The 21,942-nt window shown below is 44.8% G+C and overlaps 1 protein-coding gene across 2 annotated transcripts in view; it reads right to left on the reverse strand.

The window, feature by feature from the left end:
• Nucleotides 1-19,819, reverse strand: part of FBXO7 (F-box protein 7) — a 25,227-nt gene extending 5,408 nt beyond the window's left edge. The window contains exons 1-6 of one of the 2 annotated variants that reach the window (XM_080811687.1): nt 18,440-19,819; nt 13,062-13,356; nt 8,629-8,856; nt 7,161-7,302; nt 4,695-4,778; nt 484-579 (exon numbers count right to left, since the gene is read on the reverse strand). In XM_080811687.1, coding sequence (XP_080667813.1) covers nt 484-579; nt 4,695-4,778; nt 7,161-7,302; nt 8,629-8,856; nt 13,062-13,356; nt 18,440-18,561 — 967 coding nt within the window. In that variant the 5' untranslated portion in view covers nt 18,562-19,819. Of the gene's footprint in view, nt 1-483; nt 580-4,694; nt 4,779-7,160; nt 7,303-8,628; nt 8,857-13,061; nt 13,357-18,206; nt 18,335-18,439 lie in introns of those variants that run through there. The other variant, XM_080811688.1, reaches the window with a different exon arrangement.
• Nucleotides 19,820-21,942: the final 2,123 nt, after the last annotated feature.

The following is a 21,942-nucleotide window of genomic DNA, read 5'->3' on the forward strand; positions in this document are numbered from 1 at the left end:
TGTCAAATAAGTAATTAAAATCTGAAAAAAAAAAAAAAAGAATGCATGTGAAATATCCACAGGTACCTAGCATAGAACCCCAATAAATCATTTTTAAAAAACTTAAGACCCAATTTACAGACTATCCATTATTATTTATTGAACACCTATTATGGACCAGACCCCGTGTTAGGCCACGAGAACACAAAAGTGGACAGGGCCTATTCCCTACTTTCAAGATATTTAAAACTTCAGGTGGAAAGAACTCATGTCAACAATTATGATACAATAGAAGACAGGCTACAATAGAGATGCACAAAAGCTGAGGAAATACAAAAAGGAAGTATATAACGTTAAGGAATTAACATTAATGCTTAGTTGTAGAAGATCAGAACTTCACTAATAGGAGAAAAGACGCAAAGTCTTATAACAGAGTCACAAGCTTAGCATGTAAACTACTGTTCTTTCTAGCCGTCTGACCTGGGATCATTTATCATCTCTCACCTTGTCGGGTAAAAGCCAGAAGAGGATACACCAGCTGGTCTTTGAAGAGACGAGAGAGCTTCTGAAGATCTTTGTATATCTTGGCTACACTTGCCCCTAAAATATATTTTTTGATGAAAAATCAAAACACAAAATCAAGTGGCATAACCCGAAATGACAAAACCTGAAATGGTATCCTCTACTTCTGCCAAATCAAAGTGGTAAATTTTCACAAATAATTCCTGCCTGGAGAGACATGAACCACAGTCTCTAGCAAATGAAGAAATATATCGTTTGGCTCCCTGGAAACTAACTCTTACATGTAAAGCTAGAAATCTCACCATTTCGAACAGAGCTACAGGCAATGTACAAGCTTACAGGCTACAATTATAGTAGGACAAACTGTGGGATGAGAATTGTAGATGCAACATGATTTCCTGAGCACCTGCCCCACTGTCCAGGCACTGGGAGAGTCCAGCGGGGGACCGCTCTTCAGGTCCCAGCAGAAGGAGAGCGGTACCCGTCTCGTGAGGACCAGGTGTCGGGAACTGTGTCAAGCATTCTTCAAGCGCTTTCACATCAGTAGTTCCCCCGAAGTAGAAGACAAATACCCTGACCCCCATTTTAAAAACAGGAGAGATACTGAGACACCCAAGGCCTCACAGTAAGTCTTAGCCACACCTAAGTCTGGCTCCAATGCATTTAGGTCACTCCACTGCCACTCTGCAGTGTGTGTCCCGGACCACCAGGATGGCCATCACCTGGAAACCGTTCAGGAGCACAACTGAATCTCGGGCCCTACCACAGACCCACATTTTCTTACTGGAGCCTGCATTTTCCTAAAATCCCCGGATGATTCACCTGTACATACACTGCAGCATGGGAAGCCCGGCCAAATGCCACCCACATTCCCACCGCAGTTCCGGTGTAGCTCTATCGGGCTCCGACTCCCCTGATCCACGCCTGTTTGCTCACCTACTTAAAGGTGACACCACCAGTGCACCTAAGAGTGGTTAAAATGTAAAGGTCTGTGCACGGGGCCAGGCGTATTACAGATCATCAGTACATGCGTGCTCCCCCCATCCTGGAACTAGGCACACTTTGCTATCTATAAGAAACAGAACACTCTTCGTAATTTGTTTGATATCTTCGTTGCATGAACTACCATCGACTTGAACTCAAATGTCAAGATATTTAAAAAATCAGTTTGGTTCACGGCCTTTTTTGAAGTGTGAAAACTGACTTTTTTAAACAAGTTTTTTCCTTCACTTATCTATTATAAAAGTAATCAGGAACTTATTCATAAGTATATATTAGGTCCTGTACTATAAGTCACAATAAAAAGTAATCAAAATGACTTTGTCAAATGGGCAGTGTTATATAACCCTACCCAACATCAAAGTACTATATTAAAAATATTTAGCTAATACAGTCCATAAACTTACCATAATAGAACAGTATTAATTTTCTTCCTCCCCTTTTACTTCCTCTTCTATTTTTTTTTTAAGATTTTATTTATTTATTTGGCAGAGAGAGACAGCTAGAGAGGGAACACAAGCAGGGGGAGCGGGAGAGGGAGAAGCAGGCTTCCCACCGACCAGGGACCCCCATGCAGGGCTGGATCCCAGGACCCTGCGATCATGGCCTGAGCCAAAGGCAGACCCCTAACAACTGAGCCACCCAGGCGCCCCTACTTCCTCTTTAACAGAAACCAGATAAGCAATATGAATCTAAGCTATATTCCTATAGAAGTTGTCTTTTAAAAATATGCTTAGGAAGGGCGCCTGGGGGGCTCAGTCAGTTAAACATCTGCCTTCAGCTCAGGTCATGATCCCAGGGTCCTGGGATCGAGTCCCATGTCGGGCTCCCTGCTCAGAGGGGAGTCTGCTTTTCCCTCTGACCCTCCCCTCTTGTGCTCTCTCTCTTTCTCTTTCTCTCAAATAAGTAAAATCTCTCAAAAACAAATAGGCTCAGGAGTCAAATCTATTCCAATCCTAAATTCCACCATTTATTAGTTCTGCGATCTTAAAGTAATTTAACCTTCTCTAGACCTGTCTCCTATCTGTAAAATGGACATGATAACCTCTACTACTATGGTGTAGAGAGTATTTCTGCTCCCCATAGCAGGTTCTCCCTAGTGTCAAGAGGACTAAAGTGTTGTGGCCAAGGAATTTCAAGTTTTTCTGGTCCCAGTGGTAAGACCGTCTTTACAGATTTACCAGTCTAGTTCATCCACCCGCATCAGGGGCAGTGTCATCCGCCATGGGACCAAAACTGGCTCTTGTCAAACAAAACAAAACCCTAGCTATACCATTGCTTTGTGAATCTCCAAAGAGTCACAGTACACCAATGAAAATACTTGTATCCATGGTATTAAAATTCCATGGGGAAAAAAAAAAAAAATCCATGGGAAGAGAATGGGTGGGGGACGAATTTTGTACAAAGGCTCCTCAGGGGATTGATAATGCAGAGAGGGCTAAGAAAACACTGGTCTAACATGAAAAAATGTCCATCATCATTAGTCGTCAGGGAGATTCAAATCAAAAGCACATTGAGATACCACCTTACGCCAGTCAGAATGGCCAAAATTAACAAGACAAGAAACAACAAGTGTTGGAGAGGATGTGGAGAAAGGGGAACCCTCTTACACTGTTGGTGGGAATGCAAGTTGGTGCAGCCACTTTGGAAAACAGTGCGGAGATTCCTTAGGAAATTAAAAATAGAGCTTCCCTATGACCCTGCAATTGCACTACTGGGTATTTACCCCAAAGATACTGATGTAGTGAAAAGAAGGGCCATCTGTACCCCAATGTTCTTAGCAGCAATGGCCACAGTCACCAAACTGTGGGAAGAGCCAAGATGCCCTTCAACGGACAAATGGATAAAGAAGATGTGGTCCATATACACTATGGAGTATTACTCAGCCACCAGAAAGCATGAATACCCAACTTTTGTATCAACATGGACAGGACTGGAGGAGATTATGCTGAGTGAAGTCAGTCAAGCAGAGAGAGTCAATTATCATATGGTTTCGCTTACTTGTGGAGCATAAGAAATAACATGGAGGACATTAGGAAAAGGAAAGGAAAAGTGAATTGGGGGAAATCAGAGGCAGAGACGAACCATGAGAGACTGTGGACTCTGAGAAACAAACTGAGGGTTTGGGAGGGGCGGGGGTAGGGGGTTGGGTGAGCCTGGTGGTGGGGATGGAGGAGGGCACGTATTGCATGGAGCACTGGGTGTGGTGCATAAACAATGAATCTTTGAACACTGAAAAAGATAAAATAAAATTAAGATGTGAGAAAAAAGCAATAACAACACTGGTCTGGCGTGACGATAAATGTTCAGAGACCATTATAAATAAGCATCTGGACGTCCCCTTTTCCTCATCAGTTTTGGTCTGTGGAAGTTCATGGACCTCCGGGGTACAGTCTCCAGGGAACTAACAAGAGTAAGTCTCTAGGCCTTCAAAGCAAAGACCTAGATCTAGGGAGCCATCCCTCAAAGACCCTGCTGTCAATGCCACCACCCCACGGCACCACTCCAAGCCACAGGAGGACTGTAAAACCCTCCCGAGTTTCCTACGAGGAAGAAATGGAATGACTGTCTGTCGAGGCGCCCATTCAGCACAAAGCCAGCACTTAGAGACGTGCGCTCCCTTCTCCAGCCATCTCCTCTCCTTCAACTGCCTACCTGCTTCTCATACTTTGGATTTAATTGAAAAAATAAAAGGGAAAATTTGTCTCTGTATCTACTCATAATCTTACAGAATACAAGCAAAGCCAAGCCTAGAATGTAAACTCCTGGTGAAGCTCCAATCTGATCCAACGGCCACCCACTCTAGGTTGGTTGAAGCTAACAATTCTGAATAGTTTTTCCTCCAGCAATCTTCAACAAGGAAGGTGCACTGTATGGTTTCCACTAAACACAAGTCCTCTCCATACTGGTTAAATACGATGCTCGAAAAATCCAAAGATTAGCTCAGAAATCAGGACGCATTGGTATAGCACGGATGAATTACATACTAGGGGCACTCCATAACGGCGGCACACATAAAATCCAGCACTCCAAGACCCTAAGAAAAGCAGGAAAGAAACAGATACTCTGCAACAGGTCTTAAATTCGCTTTAATCTCATTCAGGAATTTTCAATCTCTCAGACATTACCTTTCAGTTTTTCTAAAGTGAACCTCTCAAAGCTTCATCCCCAAAGTTCAATCTTGCTTTTCCTACCTGGTTCAGCTTCGCGAATAAATGATTCTGGCAGCAGCTGCAACCTTTTCACACTTCTGAGCTCATTGTTGATCTTTAGTGTGGCTGTAAATAAGCAAAAGAGACAAATAACTCGTCAGTTCACCAACGGCCTTCAAGTCTTAGTGCAGGCTTGCATTTCCCTGCCCCAGCGTATGAAGGACACGTACAGAAAACAAACTGCTCTATGTTTATTTCCTTTCCTCACAGCAAAGTGTAAACCTGCCACCACACCAAATAAATTATTCTACAACACCCTTAAAAACTGAAGTATGCACCCTTTATATAAAATCCACTATGTGGGGCGCCTGTGTGGCTCGGTTGGTTAAATGACTGCCTTTGGCTCGGGTCGTGGTCCCGGGGTCCTGGGATCGGGCCCAGCATCAGGGTCCTTGCTCAGTGGGGAGCCTGCTTCTCCCTCTCCCTCTGCTGCTCTACCTGCTTGTGTTCTCTCACTCGCTCTCTGTCAAATAAATAAATAAAATCTTTAAAAAAAAAACCCACTACATATTAGTGATTAGTAATTGAAGGATTATTAGTAATTGAAGGCTTATTAGTAATTGAAAGATATGCAACAAGGTTAACAGAAGACCGTTAAACATAATAAAATCGTTATTTCTAATAAAGTCACTAAAAATTCCACTTATTTTTTTATTTAACCGTTGGCAAGGAGTCTTCCCTTGTTTATTAAAAGAATCCTGTTAGTTTTCACAACATCATCTCTTTCTAGACGCAAAGAACCACTATTCTTGACATCACCAGAGGGTTCAGTTTTAACCGTGTATACAAAGGCGCACTTTATCTCATTCCATGAAAGAGCCCAGGCTGTGCTTATGCACATGTGCACTGAGCAGGAGGTCCTGGGTGAAGGGAAGACTTAAGGACACACTGCTCCTTTTCAGAGAATCAAGCCTGGCATGGCCAGTTGCCATGCCAAGTCTGCGAGCAGCCGATGTGCCGAGAACGGTAAAAGAACAAGACAACAGAAACTAAGAAACCATCGCGAGACCTAGCAGCCATTCTCTGTATGCTACGTAGCCTGAAACCAATGAACAGAAGCTTTTATACATGTTGTTAAAGTGCTTTTGTAAGAAACCACCTCACAGTCACGACCGGGTAGCTTCAGCCTTGCAAGTTACGACGTGATGGAGCAGAGCCACTGGGAGAGGCAGAAAGGGTCGCCCCTGCGTGTGCAAGAATGCTCAGCTGGACGTCTCTTGGGCTCACTGGGAGGAACGCCGAGGAGACACGGCTAGTCCTGCATCAGACAGCCACATCCTGACAAACGTGGAATGCCACCAAAGCCATTAAAGCTGTTGAAACCTGAGCCTTGAAAGGAGCATTTCAAAGAATCTAGTGATTAAAGGAAAGTAGCAGAAATCACATCACAGGGAACCTAGAAAAATCTTTCATTTCAAAGATCAAGACCAGGTAGGATGGTGGTTTTCAAAATAAATTTTTGCAGAACATTTTTCAAGCAAAGTCCTACAAGGGACCTCGATAAACGCAACAGGCGAACGTGGTGTGGCTCGAGGTCTGAGTGCTCAACTCGGGCCCCACTAGGCCTCCCCCTAGCCTCAGCGGAACCAGCAGCTGCTGAGACCTCGGGGTGAAGGCGCATTGAAGCAACTGTCTTTGCTATACAAAAGGCAGGCTTGTCCCGAAGAATCAAAAACGCAATCATTCCAATCTCATCATACTATCTTTTCTAACTAAAGGGATAAATCTCAACAATTAAGAGAGCAAAAAAGAAAGATTCTAGTCACTCCACTGGCTCTCCGGAACGTGTGACTATGGGACGATTCCATAGACCACTGGCAGACGTATGGACTTGTGGGTGGCATCTGAGTTCAAATGAAATACAAAAATGGAACGAACTGCCATCCTTGGGGAACTGCCAATAGGAAAGAGAAGCAGAGAAAGCAACTACTCAGTGACTTTCCTGTGGCGCGGGTCTGGGAGCAAACACACACACACACACACACACACACACACACAAAGGCAGTGCTCAGCCATGTGTCTATGCATTACTGTTCAGAGACACCAAACGGGATAAAAAGGGACCCCCACTCAATCTCACCTCTTCCCATCACTCACTTCTGACTTCGGTCAAAAAAATAAACATAAAAAAGTACCCCGCAGCACAAAGAGCTCATACGTAAGAGATCCTCTCATTCCAATGATCACAACACCCCTGGAGCAAGAACACCACAAGGTGAAGACAGCCGACGGGCACGGCTGCCCTTCTGGCACGGAAGCCTGCCGCCGGGACGGCGACCCACGTCGTCCAGCACCTTGCCGACTCGTGTGATCAGCAGCCTGGGGACTAAGCGGAGCTGGGAAAGACTCGACTAGACCGTGAGCGCCAATCGCCGAAGCAGCTAGACATCTGGAGAGGAACAGGTCAACTCTGGTAAAGTGACAGCAGTGAGCGGGCCAGCCAATTACCGTTTATGACAAGCAGGGCTCCCAGAGGCACACCGGTGAGAGCAGCGGAGCCGCCCTCGCACAGCGGATGCGTGTACCGCAGCTTATACACGCCGCCCGACTTCCAGTGCTCGGGCATGGCCAGGGCTTTAGCCTCGGTCCCCTGGGGAGTGAAAGCAAAGAGAAACGAGTGAGGAAGAAAAGCGTTACTCTCAAAAAGACTAAAAATCCAAGAGGTCCCTAACTTGTCTGGAAATACGCACTCCATACAGACCCCTTAATCAAATTTGCCAAATCATGACTATCGTCATTAATAAAATTTTGATAGAAAATGTTACAATATATTATCCTCCATCAAAACATTTGTTCAAGTAGATATAATAACATCAGAGACAGGGATTGATTTCTCTCGTCAAAGACTCACTTTTTTGCCCAGCAAAGCCGTATCATCATTCAAGACCCATAGCTCAATTACCATTTTGTTTGTGAGGCCTTTTATTTTAAAAAAAAAATCGTTTGTCCTTCTCTTTTATCCCAACATTCTGTTCATATTTCTATCGTTACACACTTCTATCATAATACATCATAATTTTCTTTTTGTTTCTCTCCCCAAGTTACGGACTCCTTGCAGACAAGCACTTATCCCAGAATCTTTACATCCTAACTCCTGGCCCCGGGCATGGCATGCTGCGGGGACACAATGGTCACTGAAATGCTCTCCATCTCTGTCACTCATAACATGGATGCAGGGTCTCAGGCTTCACCCTAGACTTATTAATTCTGAATCTGCAGGGGCGCTTGGGGGGCTCAGTCGGTTAAGCATATGCCTTCAGCTCAGGTCATGATCCCCGGGTCCTGGGATCGAGCCTCACATCGGGCTCCCAGCTCAGCGGAGAGCCTGCTTCTCCCTCTCTCTGCTCATGCTCTCTGTCTCTCTCAAATAAATAAAATTTAAAAACAAAGTAAATAAATCAAAATCTGCATTAATAAGATCCCCAAGTATTCTTAGGCACACCAAGGCTGGAGAAGCTCTAACTATTCTCCTCTGTGACTCTCTGGCATCCCACATACATAGACATCTCTCCTAGGATGTCACCAATACAGTAGGATAGACTGTAAACTGTCTCTCTACCCCACTCCTGGACCAGGAGCAACCTGACAGTGGAGACAAAGCACTGCACCTGTCACTGGCACATACTTATCAAATGGAGAAGGAAGGAAGGAAGGAAGCAATGTCCCTCTTCCTAACTGAATCTTACTAGATTACTGGCAATTCAGAGCCGTTAACATAAAAACCCAGTGAGTCAACCATCTAGACATACCCATCCCACATTCTTGACCATAGTTTATTACATTTCACCAGACATAATCTTGTCTTTAATACAGAAATCTAGAAAAACCACAATACCCTAGTGATATTTATCAATATGCCCCATTCCCAACGGGAAACTGAAGCCCTAACAGGTTTGATTTCTGCCTGTCGTCTTACCTGAGGTATATAACCTGACTCCAACATGAGCAGATGCACCGATACTATCAAGGCATCGTTGGCATTAGAGCAGCCCGCTGACTGATACAGGATCTCTAACGAGTGTGGCACCTGCCCTTCCACCGACTCGCTGCAGAGCATGGGCTCTGAGGGAAACACACCTGTGCCCTCTTCCATATCCACAACATCTTGAACTGACCCAGCTTCAAAAGTCTGACTAGGCCCCGACTGAAAAAGAACACAAAAAGCATGAATTCATTAAGCAGGCTTTTATTTCTACAGTTTACTTTGTACCCTAAAGTGAACTCAGATTTGTGCTCAAAGCCACAGCACTTTGGTTTCAGAAATGGGACACATTTTGAGCGAGCTCTCCTACATAAACGAGCGGCCATCTACTCCCCCAGCCTGAACCGCTCACCTCCGTGAGTTCTGGTCAGTATGCCCAAACCTGGACATCAACCCAGGCTTCTTGCTCCACCGTCCTCAACTCCATGTGCTCGGTCTTCCAAGTTCCACTGAATCTACCTCCTGCCTAACCCCGAAGTCTGCCCCTACCGCTCCCCAATGCTACTTCAGACCCATTTACCGCCTGGCTCCCTGACAGTGGCCGCCCCAAGTATCCGTGACTCCACTCTCTACTAAGACATTTCACCCACTGCTGCCAGAGTTTTTGATGATTAACAATCCAACTGTGTCCCATGTCTAAGCTTAAAACTTCCCGCACTCTCCAATGCAGACAGCAGCATTTCCCTATATTGTGCCTTGGAACGTAACGCTAGATGTCCTCAGGAAATAAGAGTTCCGCGATCAATGAAGTTTGGAAAATGCTACTGGAAGCTACAGCCACCCACCCTCACCCTTCACATTCACACAACCCACTGTGGCATTACAGAGCGCTGACAATTCCAGTAATAACATGTATAACACTTAGCCAAGAAACACCACCCTCCTTCCCCAATGCCCTGTAACACCTACTCACAATCGCAGGTAAGAAGTGCTTCGTAGACAACATGCTGAGAAACGCAGGCCTAGAAAATGAAGTCCAAACTGCTAAACCTCCTTAGCATACAAGGCCCTTCATCACTTCATCGGGTCCCGGACTCTGTCAAGCCCACTTCCTGCCAGGCCCTTCCTCCCCATACCAGCGCTCCCCTACCTGTGCCGAACAGGCAGCAGCGACTACCACCCTGCCCGGCAAAGGCCTTGACTACTGCACCCAATGGCACTGCACTGCACCTTCCTGATTACACATCTACATCCCACCGGGACTGCAAGCTTAGAGAGGAACAGACTCCGCGTCAGCTACTTTTGTAATCCCAGCACCGTCCCTGGCACTTAGTAGGTGCTCGACAAATGCTTGCTGAGCCAGTGTTAAGGACAGTATCTTACAATCTCCTAATGATTGCTTTGTTTTCAGGGTCTCCTCATTTGCACCGTACAAAAATTCTATAAAATAGGCAAGTCAGATGATGTTGCCCTTTTATACATGTTTTAATTGTGATTCAGATTAAATAATATAATTAAGGTTACCAGCTAATAAAAACCTGAACTGAACCAAAATCTCCAGACGCGCAGGTCAGGCTTTCAGACACAATGTGCTGCTTCAGGAAGACTATGTGACCTATATTAATTTTGATCAGGTTTGTTTCCTACACATGTGCTCAACTCTTGATGCAAAACACATGGTTCTTCTCTTTAAGTTCATATTTCCATTAAAGAAGGGACAGAGGAAATTAAAAATTATGTAGGACGGATGAAAGGGTAGAAATATATAAGGGAGTAAGAGGCTGTTCTTCCAAAATCCCTGAGGACCTAGCCCTTACTAACTTCTGGGAAAGATCCAAATTCATTTGTTAAAACCTAGAGGCCAACGACAATTGGCACTACCTAAAAAGGAGGCTCCAACATATTTCTGAATAGAACTACTTATTAAAACCATTTAACACCTAAAGTATGAAGTAAGCTCTTCACTTCTTACTAATCTACCCAACTTTTAGCTATTTACTACTTACTAACAGTAAGTAAGACAATACATGTGAAAAAAATATTAAAAGTTACCCTAAAGTGATAATGCCATGGAGGAAGATATCAGAAACCCCCGTGAGCTTATGCAACCTTCCTCCCACTCCATGAGAACCACTGACATTCTGCGTCATTCTGATATGATTGTGAATACTTATCATATTCTTCATGCATTGCAGAAATGGGAAAAAATGTTCAGCACCACCTCTCTAGACAGATCATTTGTCATGTCATTTACAAATGATAGGAACAAGTAATTAAAATTCAGTTTAGGGCTAACATTAGGGTCTGATACCAGGTTATCCCCATTTTCCATCAAAGATTCAACAGGTACTAGAATTCCCAAATATACGAAATAAGAAAATTAATTCACACTTAATTACAAGAGCAAAATCTTCCCATTGCTTCCAGCTGTACCCAGCCATTTCCCTTACTGAGACTTCTACAGAGTTAGCTCACGCTGCTGCAAGCACTTACAGCATATGTACAGGAGATTTCAAGCTCACCTTCCACCTAAGACTCTACCGTCACCCTGTACAAGTCTTAGGATACGAAACAACATGCTTTTAGAACCGAAATGACTAACCTGAAGCAATATTAATTTGTCAAAATTTTCCAAAAGGAAACTAGTAAAGTAACTGTCATATACGCTATGAAACGTTCTTGCTGGGCATCTTTACAAGTACACAAGTAAAAGGAATGGACCCTTCTACCAGAATCTCTGAGTTTATCAACCAAGAAGATTCAAAAACATAATTTAAATATGTGGCTAAATAGTCTATTAATTACTCCCTAGATAACTTCCATGAAACATAAACAGAGAGATAAATAATAATTTCTAAAAAATCATAAAAATACTTTGAGCTTTACAAAGCCTTTTTTAAATTGCTTGATTTCTTTCAATACTATTATTAAAAAATCTCTGGGGCGCCTGAGTCTGGTAAGCATCTGATTCTTGATCTCGGCTCAGGCCATGATCTCAGGGTCGTGAGATTGAGCCCCGAGTCAGCCTCCTCACTAGGTGTGGCGCCTGCTTAAGATTCTCTCTCCCTCTGCCCTTGCCCCCATCCCTCTGCTCAAGTGCACTCTCTCAAAAACTAACAAACAAAAAAACCTCGACATAGATGGTTTTCGTACTTTACCAATCATTTAAAAAGCATTTCTTAATATCTGTCTATACATGACAGGCACAATGCATACTTACAAATGTTTAAGGCCTGGGGGAAAAAAAAAACTAAGCTGAAGTAACATGTATACACACAAAAAACTGTGAAACATGATGGCATATATGTAGTATTAAAAAATTAAGTGATATATGTGATCATTTGTGCCATACAAGAAATCAAAAGACAGGATAATAAATAATGAAGTGCTTACAAGGCAGTAAAGATAATCAATACTAAGAAATTAAAGACGATCGTTGGACTGTGGCTGGTGGGGCCTTGGAAGACGGGCACAGACAGGAGAGGGAGGGAAGGTGGTGCATTCCAGGCTTGGGAAACAGCAAAAGCAAAGGCACGAAGCAGCAGGTACAGTGTGTGTGCATGCGCACACGGGAATGTGTGAATGTGCCAGCTGGTACAGGAGACTTGATAAGGAGTCTGGTCTGACTGGAGATGATAGCTTACTGGCGGGAAGAACAGAAACCAGCCCTGCAAAGCCTTAAAAACTAGGTATAGGAAGAGAGACAATATTTTCCTTCTCTGTAACATGACAAGAGTTAAACTAGAGATAGCTGGGTCTTTTTCAGCTCAAAAATTATAAGCACAGGTGTTATTAATGACACAGAGTTACTAGAGAGCAAGGGAATAACATCATCAAAAACGTGCAGGAAAAAGAGGAACCCAGAAAGCAGACTGCAGGACAGACACTGGAAGCCTAGAAGGGAAAGAAGAACGGACAGGGCTTGTCAAAGGAGTCAAAAGATCATTGCAGGGTTTCAAGCTCCGGAAAACAGTGATGCCACCAACAGAAAGGGCAGCTGGTTTGGGAAGAAGAGAACATTCCTATTTGCAAATTCACATCAGCACAGAGTGTGAGATAGCAACACTCGGAATCCAGGTGTAAGCGTCCTGCAAGTACTTTGGAAGTAAGTGGACTCTGTATACAGCCTTAGTGAGTGGAGCAGACTAGAGAAGCTCCGCTCGGAACCACAAGCCTAGAGGCAACAACAGGAGCCAAGGGACAATTTGTCTGGAGGTGTCAATGTCTGAACAAAACAAATATATAAAATCTGGGTTCTTAGAATCCCAGTCAAGTACTGGACCAGGCATTCAGCAGTTTAAGATTTTCTACAAGAATATAATCTGCAGTCTACCAATCATAACTACCCTGACGGACACAGAAGTCAACTGTGGTGTTCAGTGTGCTTTCTCAACCACCCCACTTCTCATCTTGGTATTAATACCTACCGTACTGTCATCACTCCAGACACCAGTCTGGGCTGCCTGTCCTTGGACTGAAGCACTGGGCGGTTCATCCTGTGCACTGGACTGACCGGAACTGGCGGCCAAAGAGGGTTGGTCATTATTCTGCAGTGAGGAATGCTCTGAATCTGTGGATGAAGGTAAGTTAGGTGCTGGAATGGCATCTTCAAGAATCAAACATATCAAGTCCCCAGAAACAATCCCATATGAAGCCAAGGTCTCTTCATCTCCAGTGAGGGCATCCTTGTTGTTCAATGTGATTGCAAACCGGGTATCGGAACTGCCAAGAAAGATGGATAAGGATAGTAAGAGCTACCTACCATGACCTGCTACCATTACCCTCAGTAAGACACTTAGAACATATACAAGGTACACGGTATGATCTTGGAAGAATGAAGTAGTGAAAAAGGAAGCCAAAGTGTGGTAAAAAACTATCCAAATTACTTGTTCTTATCACCAAATGCCTAGGTTATAAATTTCTAATGGCTATAGTTCCAGCCAGGGAGCAGGATATAATAATTCTCTATCATTAACCCATGTTCCCACCCATTCTAAGGTACACACTTCACATCTTTTATAATTCTGGTATCTCTGAAACAGGGATGCTTCTTAAAACTGATGACACATCCAAGGATAATTGCCAGCAATTTTTCCTCCAGTGTTACATAAAACAGTATGCATCTTAAGATTGATAGTAACTTAAGATTCAGTCGATGAAATATACTCTTTTTAAAATACAAACTACGTCACATCATTGCTCTGCTGAAAATCCTCCAATGGCTTCTTTTTTTTTTTATTTTAATAAACATATAATGTATTTTTATCCCCAGGGGTACAGGTCTGTGAATCGCCAGGTTTACACATTTCACAGCACTCATCATAGCCCATACCCTCCCCAATGTCCATTTCCCCACCACCCTCTCCCATCCCCCCTCCTCCCAGCAACCCTCAGTCTGTTTTTTGAGATTGAGTCTTTTATGGTTTGTCTCCCTCCCAATCCCATCTTTTCATTTTTTCTTTTCCTACCTCCCCCCCAACCCCCCGGCATTGCATCTCCACTTCCTCATATCAAAGAGATCATATGATAGTTGTCTTTCTCCGATTAACTTATTTCGCTAAGCATGATACCCTCTAGTTCCATCCACGTCGTCGCAAATGGCAAGATTTCATGTCTTTTGATGGCTGCATAGTATTCCATTGTGTATATATACCACATCTTCTTTATCCATTCATCTGTTGATGGACATCTAGGCTCTTTCCACAGTTTGGCTATTGTGGACATTGCTGCTATAAACATTCAGGTGCACGTGCCCCTTCGGAGCACCATGTTTGTATCTTTAGGATATATACCCAGTAGTGCAATCGCTGGGTCATAGGGTAGCTCTATTTTCAGTTTTTTGAGGAACCTCCACACTGTTTTCCAGAGTGGTTACACCAGCTTGCATTCCCACCAGCAGTGTAGGAAGGTTCCCCTCTCTCCGCATCCTCGCCAGCATCTGTCATTTCCTGACTTGTTAATTTTAGCCATTCTGACTGGTGTGAGGTGGTATCTCATTGTGGTTTTGATTTGTATTTCCCTGATGCCGAGTGATGTGGAGCATTTTTTCATGTGTCTGTTGGTCATCTGGATGTCTTCTTTGCAGAAATGTCTGTTCATGTCCTCTGCCCATTTCTTGATTGGATTATTTGTTCTTTGGGTATTGAGTTTGATAAGCTCTTTATAGATTTTGGATACTAGCCCTTTATCTGATATGTCGTTTGCAAATATCTTCTCCCATTCTGTCAGTTCCTCCAATGGCTTCTATTTGAACTCGGAAGAGAATCTCTAACATGGCCTCCGATGCCCACCATTTGAACCCTACCCACTTCTCCTACTTCATCTACCCCATCCCCTCAATTGCTGTTCTCCATCAATGCAAGCTTTCTATCCCTTCCTCAAAACAGACCAACCTCACTGCAGCCTCTGGGCCTCTGCACTTGCTCTTCCAGATCTTCACAGGACTGACTCTCATTATCTGGGTCTCGATTCACATGCCACCTCTTCCGAGATGCCTTCTGCCTAGTCTCCATCACTCTATTCCACCGTCATGTTTTATTTTTATTACTACATCACTATTTGAAAATTCCATATTTATCATCTCTTCTCCACCCCCACTACAATTTAAGTTTCATAAAGTCAGTCATCTTGTCTATTTCAAAACTATTTATTTCCAGCACTTGGCGAACAAAAGTATTTGTGGAATAAATGCAACCAACAAACATTAGTTGGGAAGGTGATGAAAGTGAAATCAGGGCTCCCTAGTCATTGTCTCAACAGAACAGTCAGCTCATGTCTGTTCCAAAATACTAGACCCATGTCCTAGATGAATATTCACAATCACAAGAAGATGAGTATGTAGAGGACCGAGTATAAATTCACCCCTCCCACTGTTAAATACATGGTCACCTTTCTTACTGATGACCAGTTACGTATGAGGTCTTTTTTTTTTAAGATTTTATTTATTTATTTGACAGACAGAGATCACAAGTAGGCAGAGAGGCAGGCAGAGAGAGAGGAAGGGAAGCAGGCTCCCGGCTGAGCAGAGAGCCTGATGCGGAGCTCGATCCCAGGACCCTGAGATCATGACCTGAGCTGAAAGCAGAGGCTCAACCCACTGAGCCACCCAGGTACCCCATGTATAATGTCTTTTATAATGAAAATAGCACAAATCCAAAAACCTACTGCTAAACAAGCTAAGAGCTCAAATCAGCCCGAAGCAACAAACTCTCCCTTCCGTATCACAGCTTCTCTGATCTGAGAGAATAACCATCATTTCATCACATAGTGGTGAAGAGTAACTAACATACCAGTGCACATTTTATAAGGCGTTTACACTCAGCAATGCTGACTTAAACATTAACTTTTTGAAAGGTCAACCAAGGATGAAGTCTACTGAAAATCATGAATAAACAGTATTCTTGCAATGCTGCATTTTCGAAAATGCTCAAAGTAATTCATTTGTTTTCTTTCACATGTTAAGACATTTTTTCTTACCAATTACAGTGTCTTTGTTGGAGAAACTGCCAAAGTTTTGCTTATTAAGAAATAAGTTGCTATGCTTCTGTTATCAAGGGTTTTCAAACCCTTTGGAAAACGTTGAAAATCTGCCAGATGCCCAAAACCACACCAACCCAACAGATAGAGAAAAATGCCTCAAATGCACTATGTGTTTATGGATCATCTGTCATAGCAAAAGGTTTGTTTTTTTAACAGTACCTAACAAAATATTCATTCAACCATCTATCTGTAGAAAAGCTAAAGGATTATATGATGAATAAAAGTGTTGGCCTACTGTCCCCATTTAGAAAAAGGGAAGAACTACTTCTAAAGTAACATACAGGGCGCCTGGGTGGCTCAGTCATTAGGCATCTGCCTTCAGCTCAGGTCATGATCCCAGGGTCCTAGGATGGAGTCCTGCATCGGGCTCCCTGCTTGGTGGGAAGCCTGCTTCCCCCACTCTCACTTCCCTTGCTTGTATTCCCTCTCTTGCTGTCTCTCTCTGTGAAATAAATAAATACAATCTTTAAATAAATAAATAAATAACGTTTTAAAAATAAAGTAACATACAGCTTTTCCGCGGAGGCGTTAAAACTGGTTTTCTGAAACTAAAAAAAAATTTTTAATTCATCAGAAAATGCCATTTTAGGGGCACCTGGGTGGCTCAATGGGTTAAGCCTCTGACTTCAGCTCAGGTCATGATTTCAGGGTCCTGGAATCGACCTCTCCCCCAACAGCAATGGGCTCTCTGCTCAGCAGGGAGCCTGCATTCCTCCCCCCCACCCCGACTTGTGATCTCTGTCTGTCAAATACATAAATAAATTCTTTAAATTAAAAAAAAAAGAAGAAAATGCCATTTTAGAAATACCAGGCCTTTTAAAAATATTTTATGTCAATCCCAGATGCACTTGCTCAGCGAAGACACTTTAAAAATAACATTTTAAATTTTAAAACGGCCCATTTTTATAAAGTGCAGGTACTTTCAGAAGAATGAATTTACTTTCAGAAGCTGAAGCTTACATTCCTTCCAGAACCAGCCTCAACTATAAAAACAAACTCAAAGAAGAAACTAACCTAGGCTCTTGTAAAGTCCTTTCAAGACTGCCCCTAATTTAAAAAATAGTATCAATAAGATGTATATACATATATATATGAAAAAACTTTTTTAAAAAAGTTGCTTTTGAGGATTTGTATCAGCATACAAAACGCTTGGGTTTAACATCAAAAATAACAAGAGGCATGTCACTTAATACAGCGCTTAACAGTTATGTCAATATCTCATTTTTAATTTGGAGACAAACAGGCTTACTTTTAATATCGTGCCTTTACCTGAAAAATGAAAGTTGAGAAGTTCATAATATGACCTCATTTTACTCTATTCCCTAAAAATAAAGTCAAAGTATATAAAAGTCTCAAAAAAACGGTCCATTTAATTAACAGAAAGATCTTCTTTTGACGAATTCACCCAAAAAACCCCAGAGACCGCCTTTTTCTGTTCTCTTAGTACACTCAAATTCCAAATTCGCTACCTCAGTATGTGAAGAGGTCCGTCCTATGCCTGTCCCCCTACCCCCAGATTACTGTCCCCAGAAAATACTCTCTGTGGGATCAAAGCAATCTCATTTGCAGTCCCATAAATTAATAGCGGAATCTGGTCCGTCGTTTGTCAATGTCACTGCCCCCAAACTGTAAGCCCTCCAGGGTCATCCCGTGGCCAACGTTTATCTTAGTTTTAGCAAAAAAGCAACAGCTCGCCAGGGAAATAAAAGTCTCTGACCCACGCCGACATCCCATACTGTGTAAAACTCTGCGGCGGGGAAGTCAAAGTGCTCCCCGCGGGCCGAGACCCCGCACACTCAGGGCAGCCTCAACATTACGGTGGCCCCAGCAGCGGCCCGCTCACAGGTGGCCTCGGATGGAGGGCCGGTTTCTAACTTCTAGAACTTTCCTGACTTTTTCCCTGGGACACTGCGCTAGCTGGTGATGGTGAACCTGAATCCCACAGAGCCTGGAAAGGTCTGCCCCCAGCCGAACCCCTGCGCCCCGCCCCGTCCCCGGTTTCCTCCCAGGCGGAAACGGAAGCGATGGCTCACCCTGCAAGGGAAGGGGGTCCCCCGGACGCAGGGCCATGTCCTCCGCGACCCGGGAACCCGCGAGCTGCAGCCCCAGCGCCCGCGCCGCGCCCGACCTGCGCGCGTCGCAGTGCCAGGCACGCCCCACCCGCGACGCCCCGCGGGGGCCCGACCTCACGTGACCGCCCGCGGCGGGCGCGCGCTCCCGCGCACTGCTCCCGGGCCCGCGGCGCGCTGTCGCCGCGGTCGCCTACCTGAAGCCCCAAGAGGGCAGCAGGGCCTGGCTCAGGTGCGCGCGCAGCTGGCCCAGCGTCGGCTCCGCGTCCGGCATCTCGAGCGGCCAGGTCCGCTTCTGTAGCCGCACCCGCAGCTTCATGGTGGCAGCGGGAGGGCCCGGGGGCCCGGACCCGGAGGCGGCGACGGTGAGGACCGCGCGGCGACGGGCCCCGAGCGGCGACTACGGGAGCCGCGGGGGTTACTGAGGACTACCGAGCGGCGACAAGGACCTACCACGGCCCCTGCCGGCTGGTTTCTGGAACATGAGTGCCCCGCCCCTCTCTTGAGGGCGCCCCCTAGAGCCCACCCCTCGGGCGGGCAGCTGCCCAGCCAGGCCGCTTGACGTCTTGTGATCGATGACTCGGCGCGCAACGGCTCCGCCTGGGAGTTAGAGGCGCACAGTGCGCAGGTGCCGAGACTACCGCTGGCCGCGGGCTGTGGGGGTTCTTCTGCGGCTGCTGTGTCGACTCCTTCCAGGCGTGCTCGGAGGAAGTTAACGCCGAGAGAGAGGCTACAGAATACGGGACTCGCCACTCCGCAAGACCCAGTGCCTGGTTCTTTACTCATTTCCTCCGCGGCGCTCAGCTCGAGCCGCAGGCATCTGCTCTGCGAAGCCTTAGTTGAACTCAGGCTCCGCTAGTTTCCTCTTGTTATAGCAAAATATGAAACCGTTTGTAGTCCCTGATCTCTGTCGCAGAGTATAGTAGTAATCTGTTACATAGAAATCACCCCAAAGTTTAGCAGCTTGAAGCAACAAAGGTGAAGTGTCCCGCAGGTTCCGTGCGTCAGGGATTTGGGCATGGCGTTGCTGGGTGGTTCTGTCTTGGTCTCTCCTGAGATTCCAGTCAAGATGTAGGCCAAGGCTGCAGCAGGCCGGACAACCTGTTGCTGGATAGCTCACACCTGAGTGTTGGCGGGAGGCCTGTTTCTCACAGCATGGACCTCCCTACAGGGTGAATTGAGTGTCCCCATGACTTGGCATCTGGCTTCTCTCCAACACGTGGTCCCAAAGAGACCAAAGCAGAAGCCACAGTGTCTTTTGTGATCAAGCCTCAGAAGTCACATACCATCACTACTGTCATTCCAGACAACCCTTCAGTGTGGGAGGATCAACCCAAAGGTATGAATACCAGTAGATAGGGAGCGTTGGGAGCCACCCTGGAGGCTGGCTACCATGGAGAGTCTGACAATGATGATAATGACCATAACTTAGATGAGAGAGAAGAAATCGTCAAATTTCATCCTTGCCTGAGAGCCACTGTCCAAATCATTATGAAAGAGTCCAATGGAGTTTCCTCCCAGTAGGTGGCAGTACTTGTCCACTTCCTGATCTTCCTTGGGTAAATAAACATGTATTAAACACCAGCTTTGTGCTAGATATTATTGCAGGTGCTGGGGACTCAAAGAATGAGTGAGTTCACAGTTGAGTGAATCAGCTCTTGTAGTAGAGCATAGTGAATTTTTTTGTTCATGGCAGAGGTAAGAGCAATCCTGGGGACTGGTGTACATAGAGGAGGGTGGTTGTGCCAGTAGGATTCTTTAGTGGCAAAAAATCTGGGATTGAGGAAGGGTGGCAGGACCAGAGTGGCTCAGTGTGGCCAGAAGGAAGGACAGAGTGGGTACATCTGAGATAAAGAAGAGACTTGAGCTAGGCGAAGGATTTGAGACAATATTCTAGAATGCATGGGAAGGTAAGGGAGAGTTTTAAGCAGGGGATTCACTATCAGCTTACTTAGTGCTGAGCAATAGAGGCTAACTCTGGCTGACTAAGGATTGGAGCATGTTAAAAAGGATACTGGGAATTCTGGGAAGGACTAAAGAAGTGGTTCCAGGCTAATTCAAGGAATGAAACTCAGAACCACGCGGAAGAACTGGCCTGATGAGGACACTATCCGGACTGACCGGGATTGCTGCTGCCACCCCACCCCGCCCTTGAGGAAACTGCTGTCACCCTGACAGGAACCACTGCGGAATGGCTACCACCTTCAAAGGCCGCACTGCTTGGCAGCCTCCCACACCAACAAGATGCTGAGCTTCTGAAAGAGCCTTTTTCTTCACCTTGCTCACTTCTAAATCAAAGGCTCACAGGAAGGCATCTGATTGAGAGAGACGGGAGTTCCATGCCTGAGTCCTGGCAGCAAAGGAGCCTGAGATTGTGGGGTCTGAACTCCTTCCTTGGAAAGGCAAATGTCCCCAGATGTAGAAAGGTCATTCAAAAGACTGTAGGAAGCCATGAGTCTGACAGGTATACACCACAAGGGACATAGGTCAGATCTGAACTTTGAATCTATCCCCTGTTGAGTGTAGCGGATATATTCGATCAGGGTTCCTCAACCTTGGCACTGATGACAGGTGGGGCTTCATGAGTCTTAGTTGTAGAGGACTATCCTAGGCCTTGTAGGATATTTAGCAGCATCTAAATCTACCAAATGCTACTAGAAACCTCTCCCCCAGTTGTAAAAAGCAAGGATGTCCTCAAACTTTGCCACATACTCCCTAGAGGGTGAAATTGCCTTGAAAAGCACTGGATTGGGGACCAGCTTAGTTTGGAGGCTTTTTTGGTAACTGAGAGAAGAAAGGAATTAGTGGATGATGGTAAGAGTGGAGATGATGGGTGGGGCAGAGATGATGTTACAGAAGTAGAAATAACAGAAATTGGAAAATGGCTATATTTGGAGGTCTTATTAGTTAGAATGTAGCTTCAGCTGCCTTAAGAAATATGAAATAATAGTGACCTAGACAAGATACATTTATTTCTCTCTGAGATACCACTCTTGGAGAAAGCAGTGCAAGGCTAATAATGATGGCCATCTTTAGAGACCACCTGCCACAGTCTACCTCTCTGTACGATGTATACCTGGATAAGTGACTATCTATAAAATTGAAAAGAGTGGGGCACCTGGGTGGCTCAGTGGGTTAAAGCCTCTGCCTTTGGCTTGGGTCATGATCCCAGGGTCCTGGGATCAAGCCCCACATCCGGCTCTCTGCTCAGTGGGGAGTCTGCTTCCCACCCCACCCCACCCTCTGCCTGCCTCTTTGCCTACTTGTGATATCTGTCTAAGAAATAAATAAAATCTTTAAAAAAAATACTTTAAAAAAAATGAAAAGAGTAACAAGAATGTATCAGACAGCTGTGTTGTAAAGATTAAGTGAGATAATACCTTTCTTGTTTTTTTGTGGTAAACCACTAAATTTGTGATAATTTGTTAAAGCAATAGATTTCTAATAGATAAGAAAACTAATCTAACTGGGATCCTTGTCTCAATCCTTTGCCCGTTAGGTATAACCATCGGCATGGAAGAAGTCATCCAAACACAGGGGTTTAGAAGGGTCCTGGAAGAGAAACAGAACATCCCCAAGGCACCACCAAGATTTAAGGTACTCTGGAGGGTAATCCTCCTAAACTTCAAAGATCCATGACAATGTTATATACCCCTTCTCTCAACTATTTCTCTCCTTGAGAATTTTTTTTTAATTTCTT

Source organism: Martes martes (assembly GCF_963455335.1).
Source record: "Martes martes genome assembly, chromosome: 8".
NCBI lineage: Eukaryota > Metazoa > Chordata > Mammalia > Carnivora > Mustelidae > Martes > Martes martes.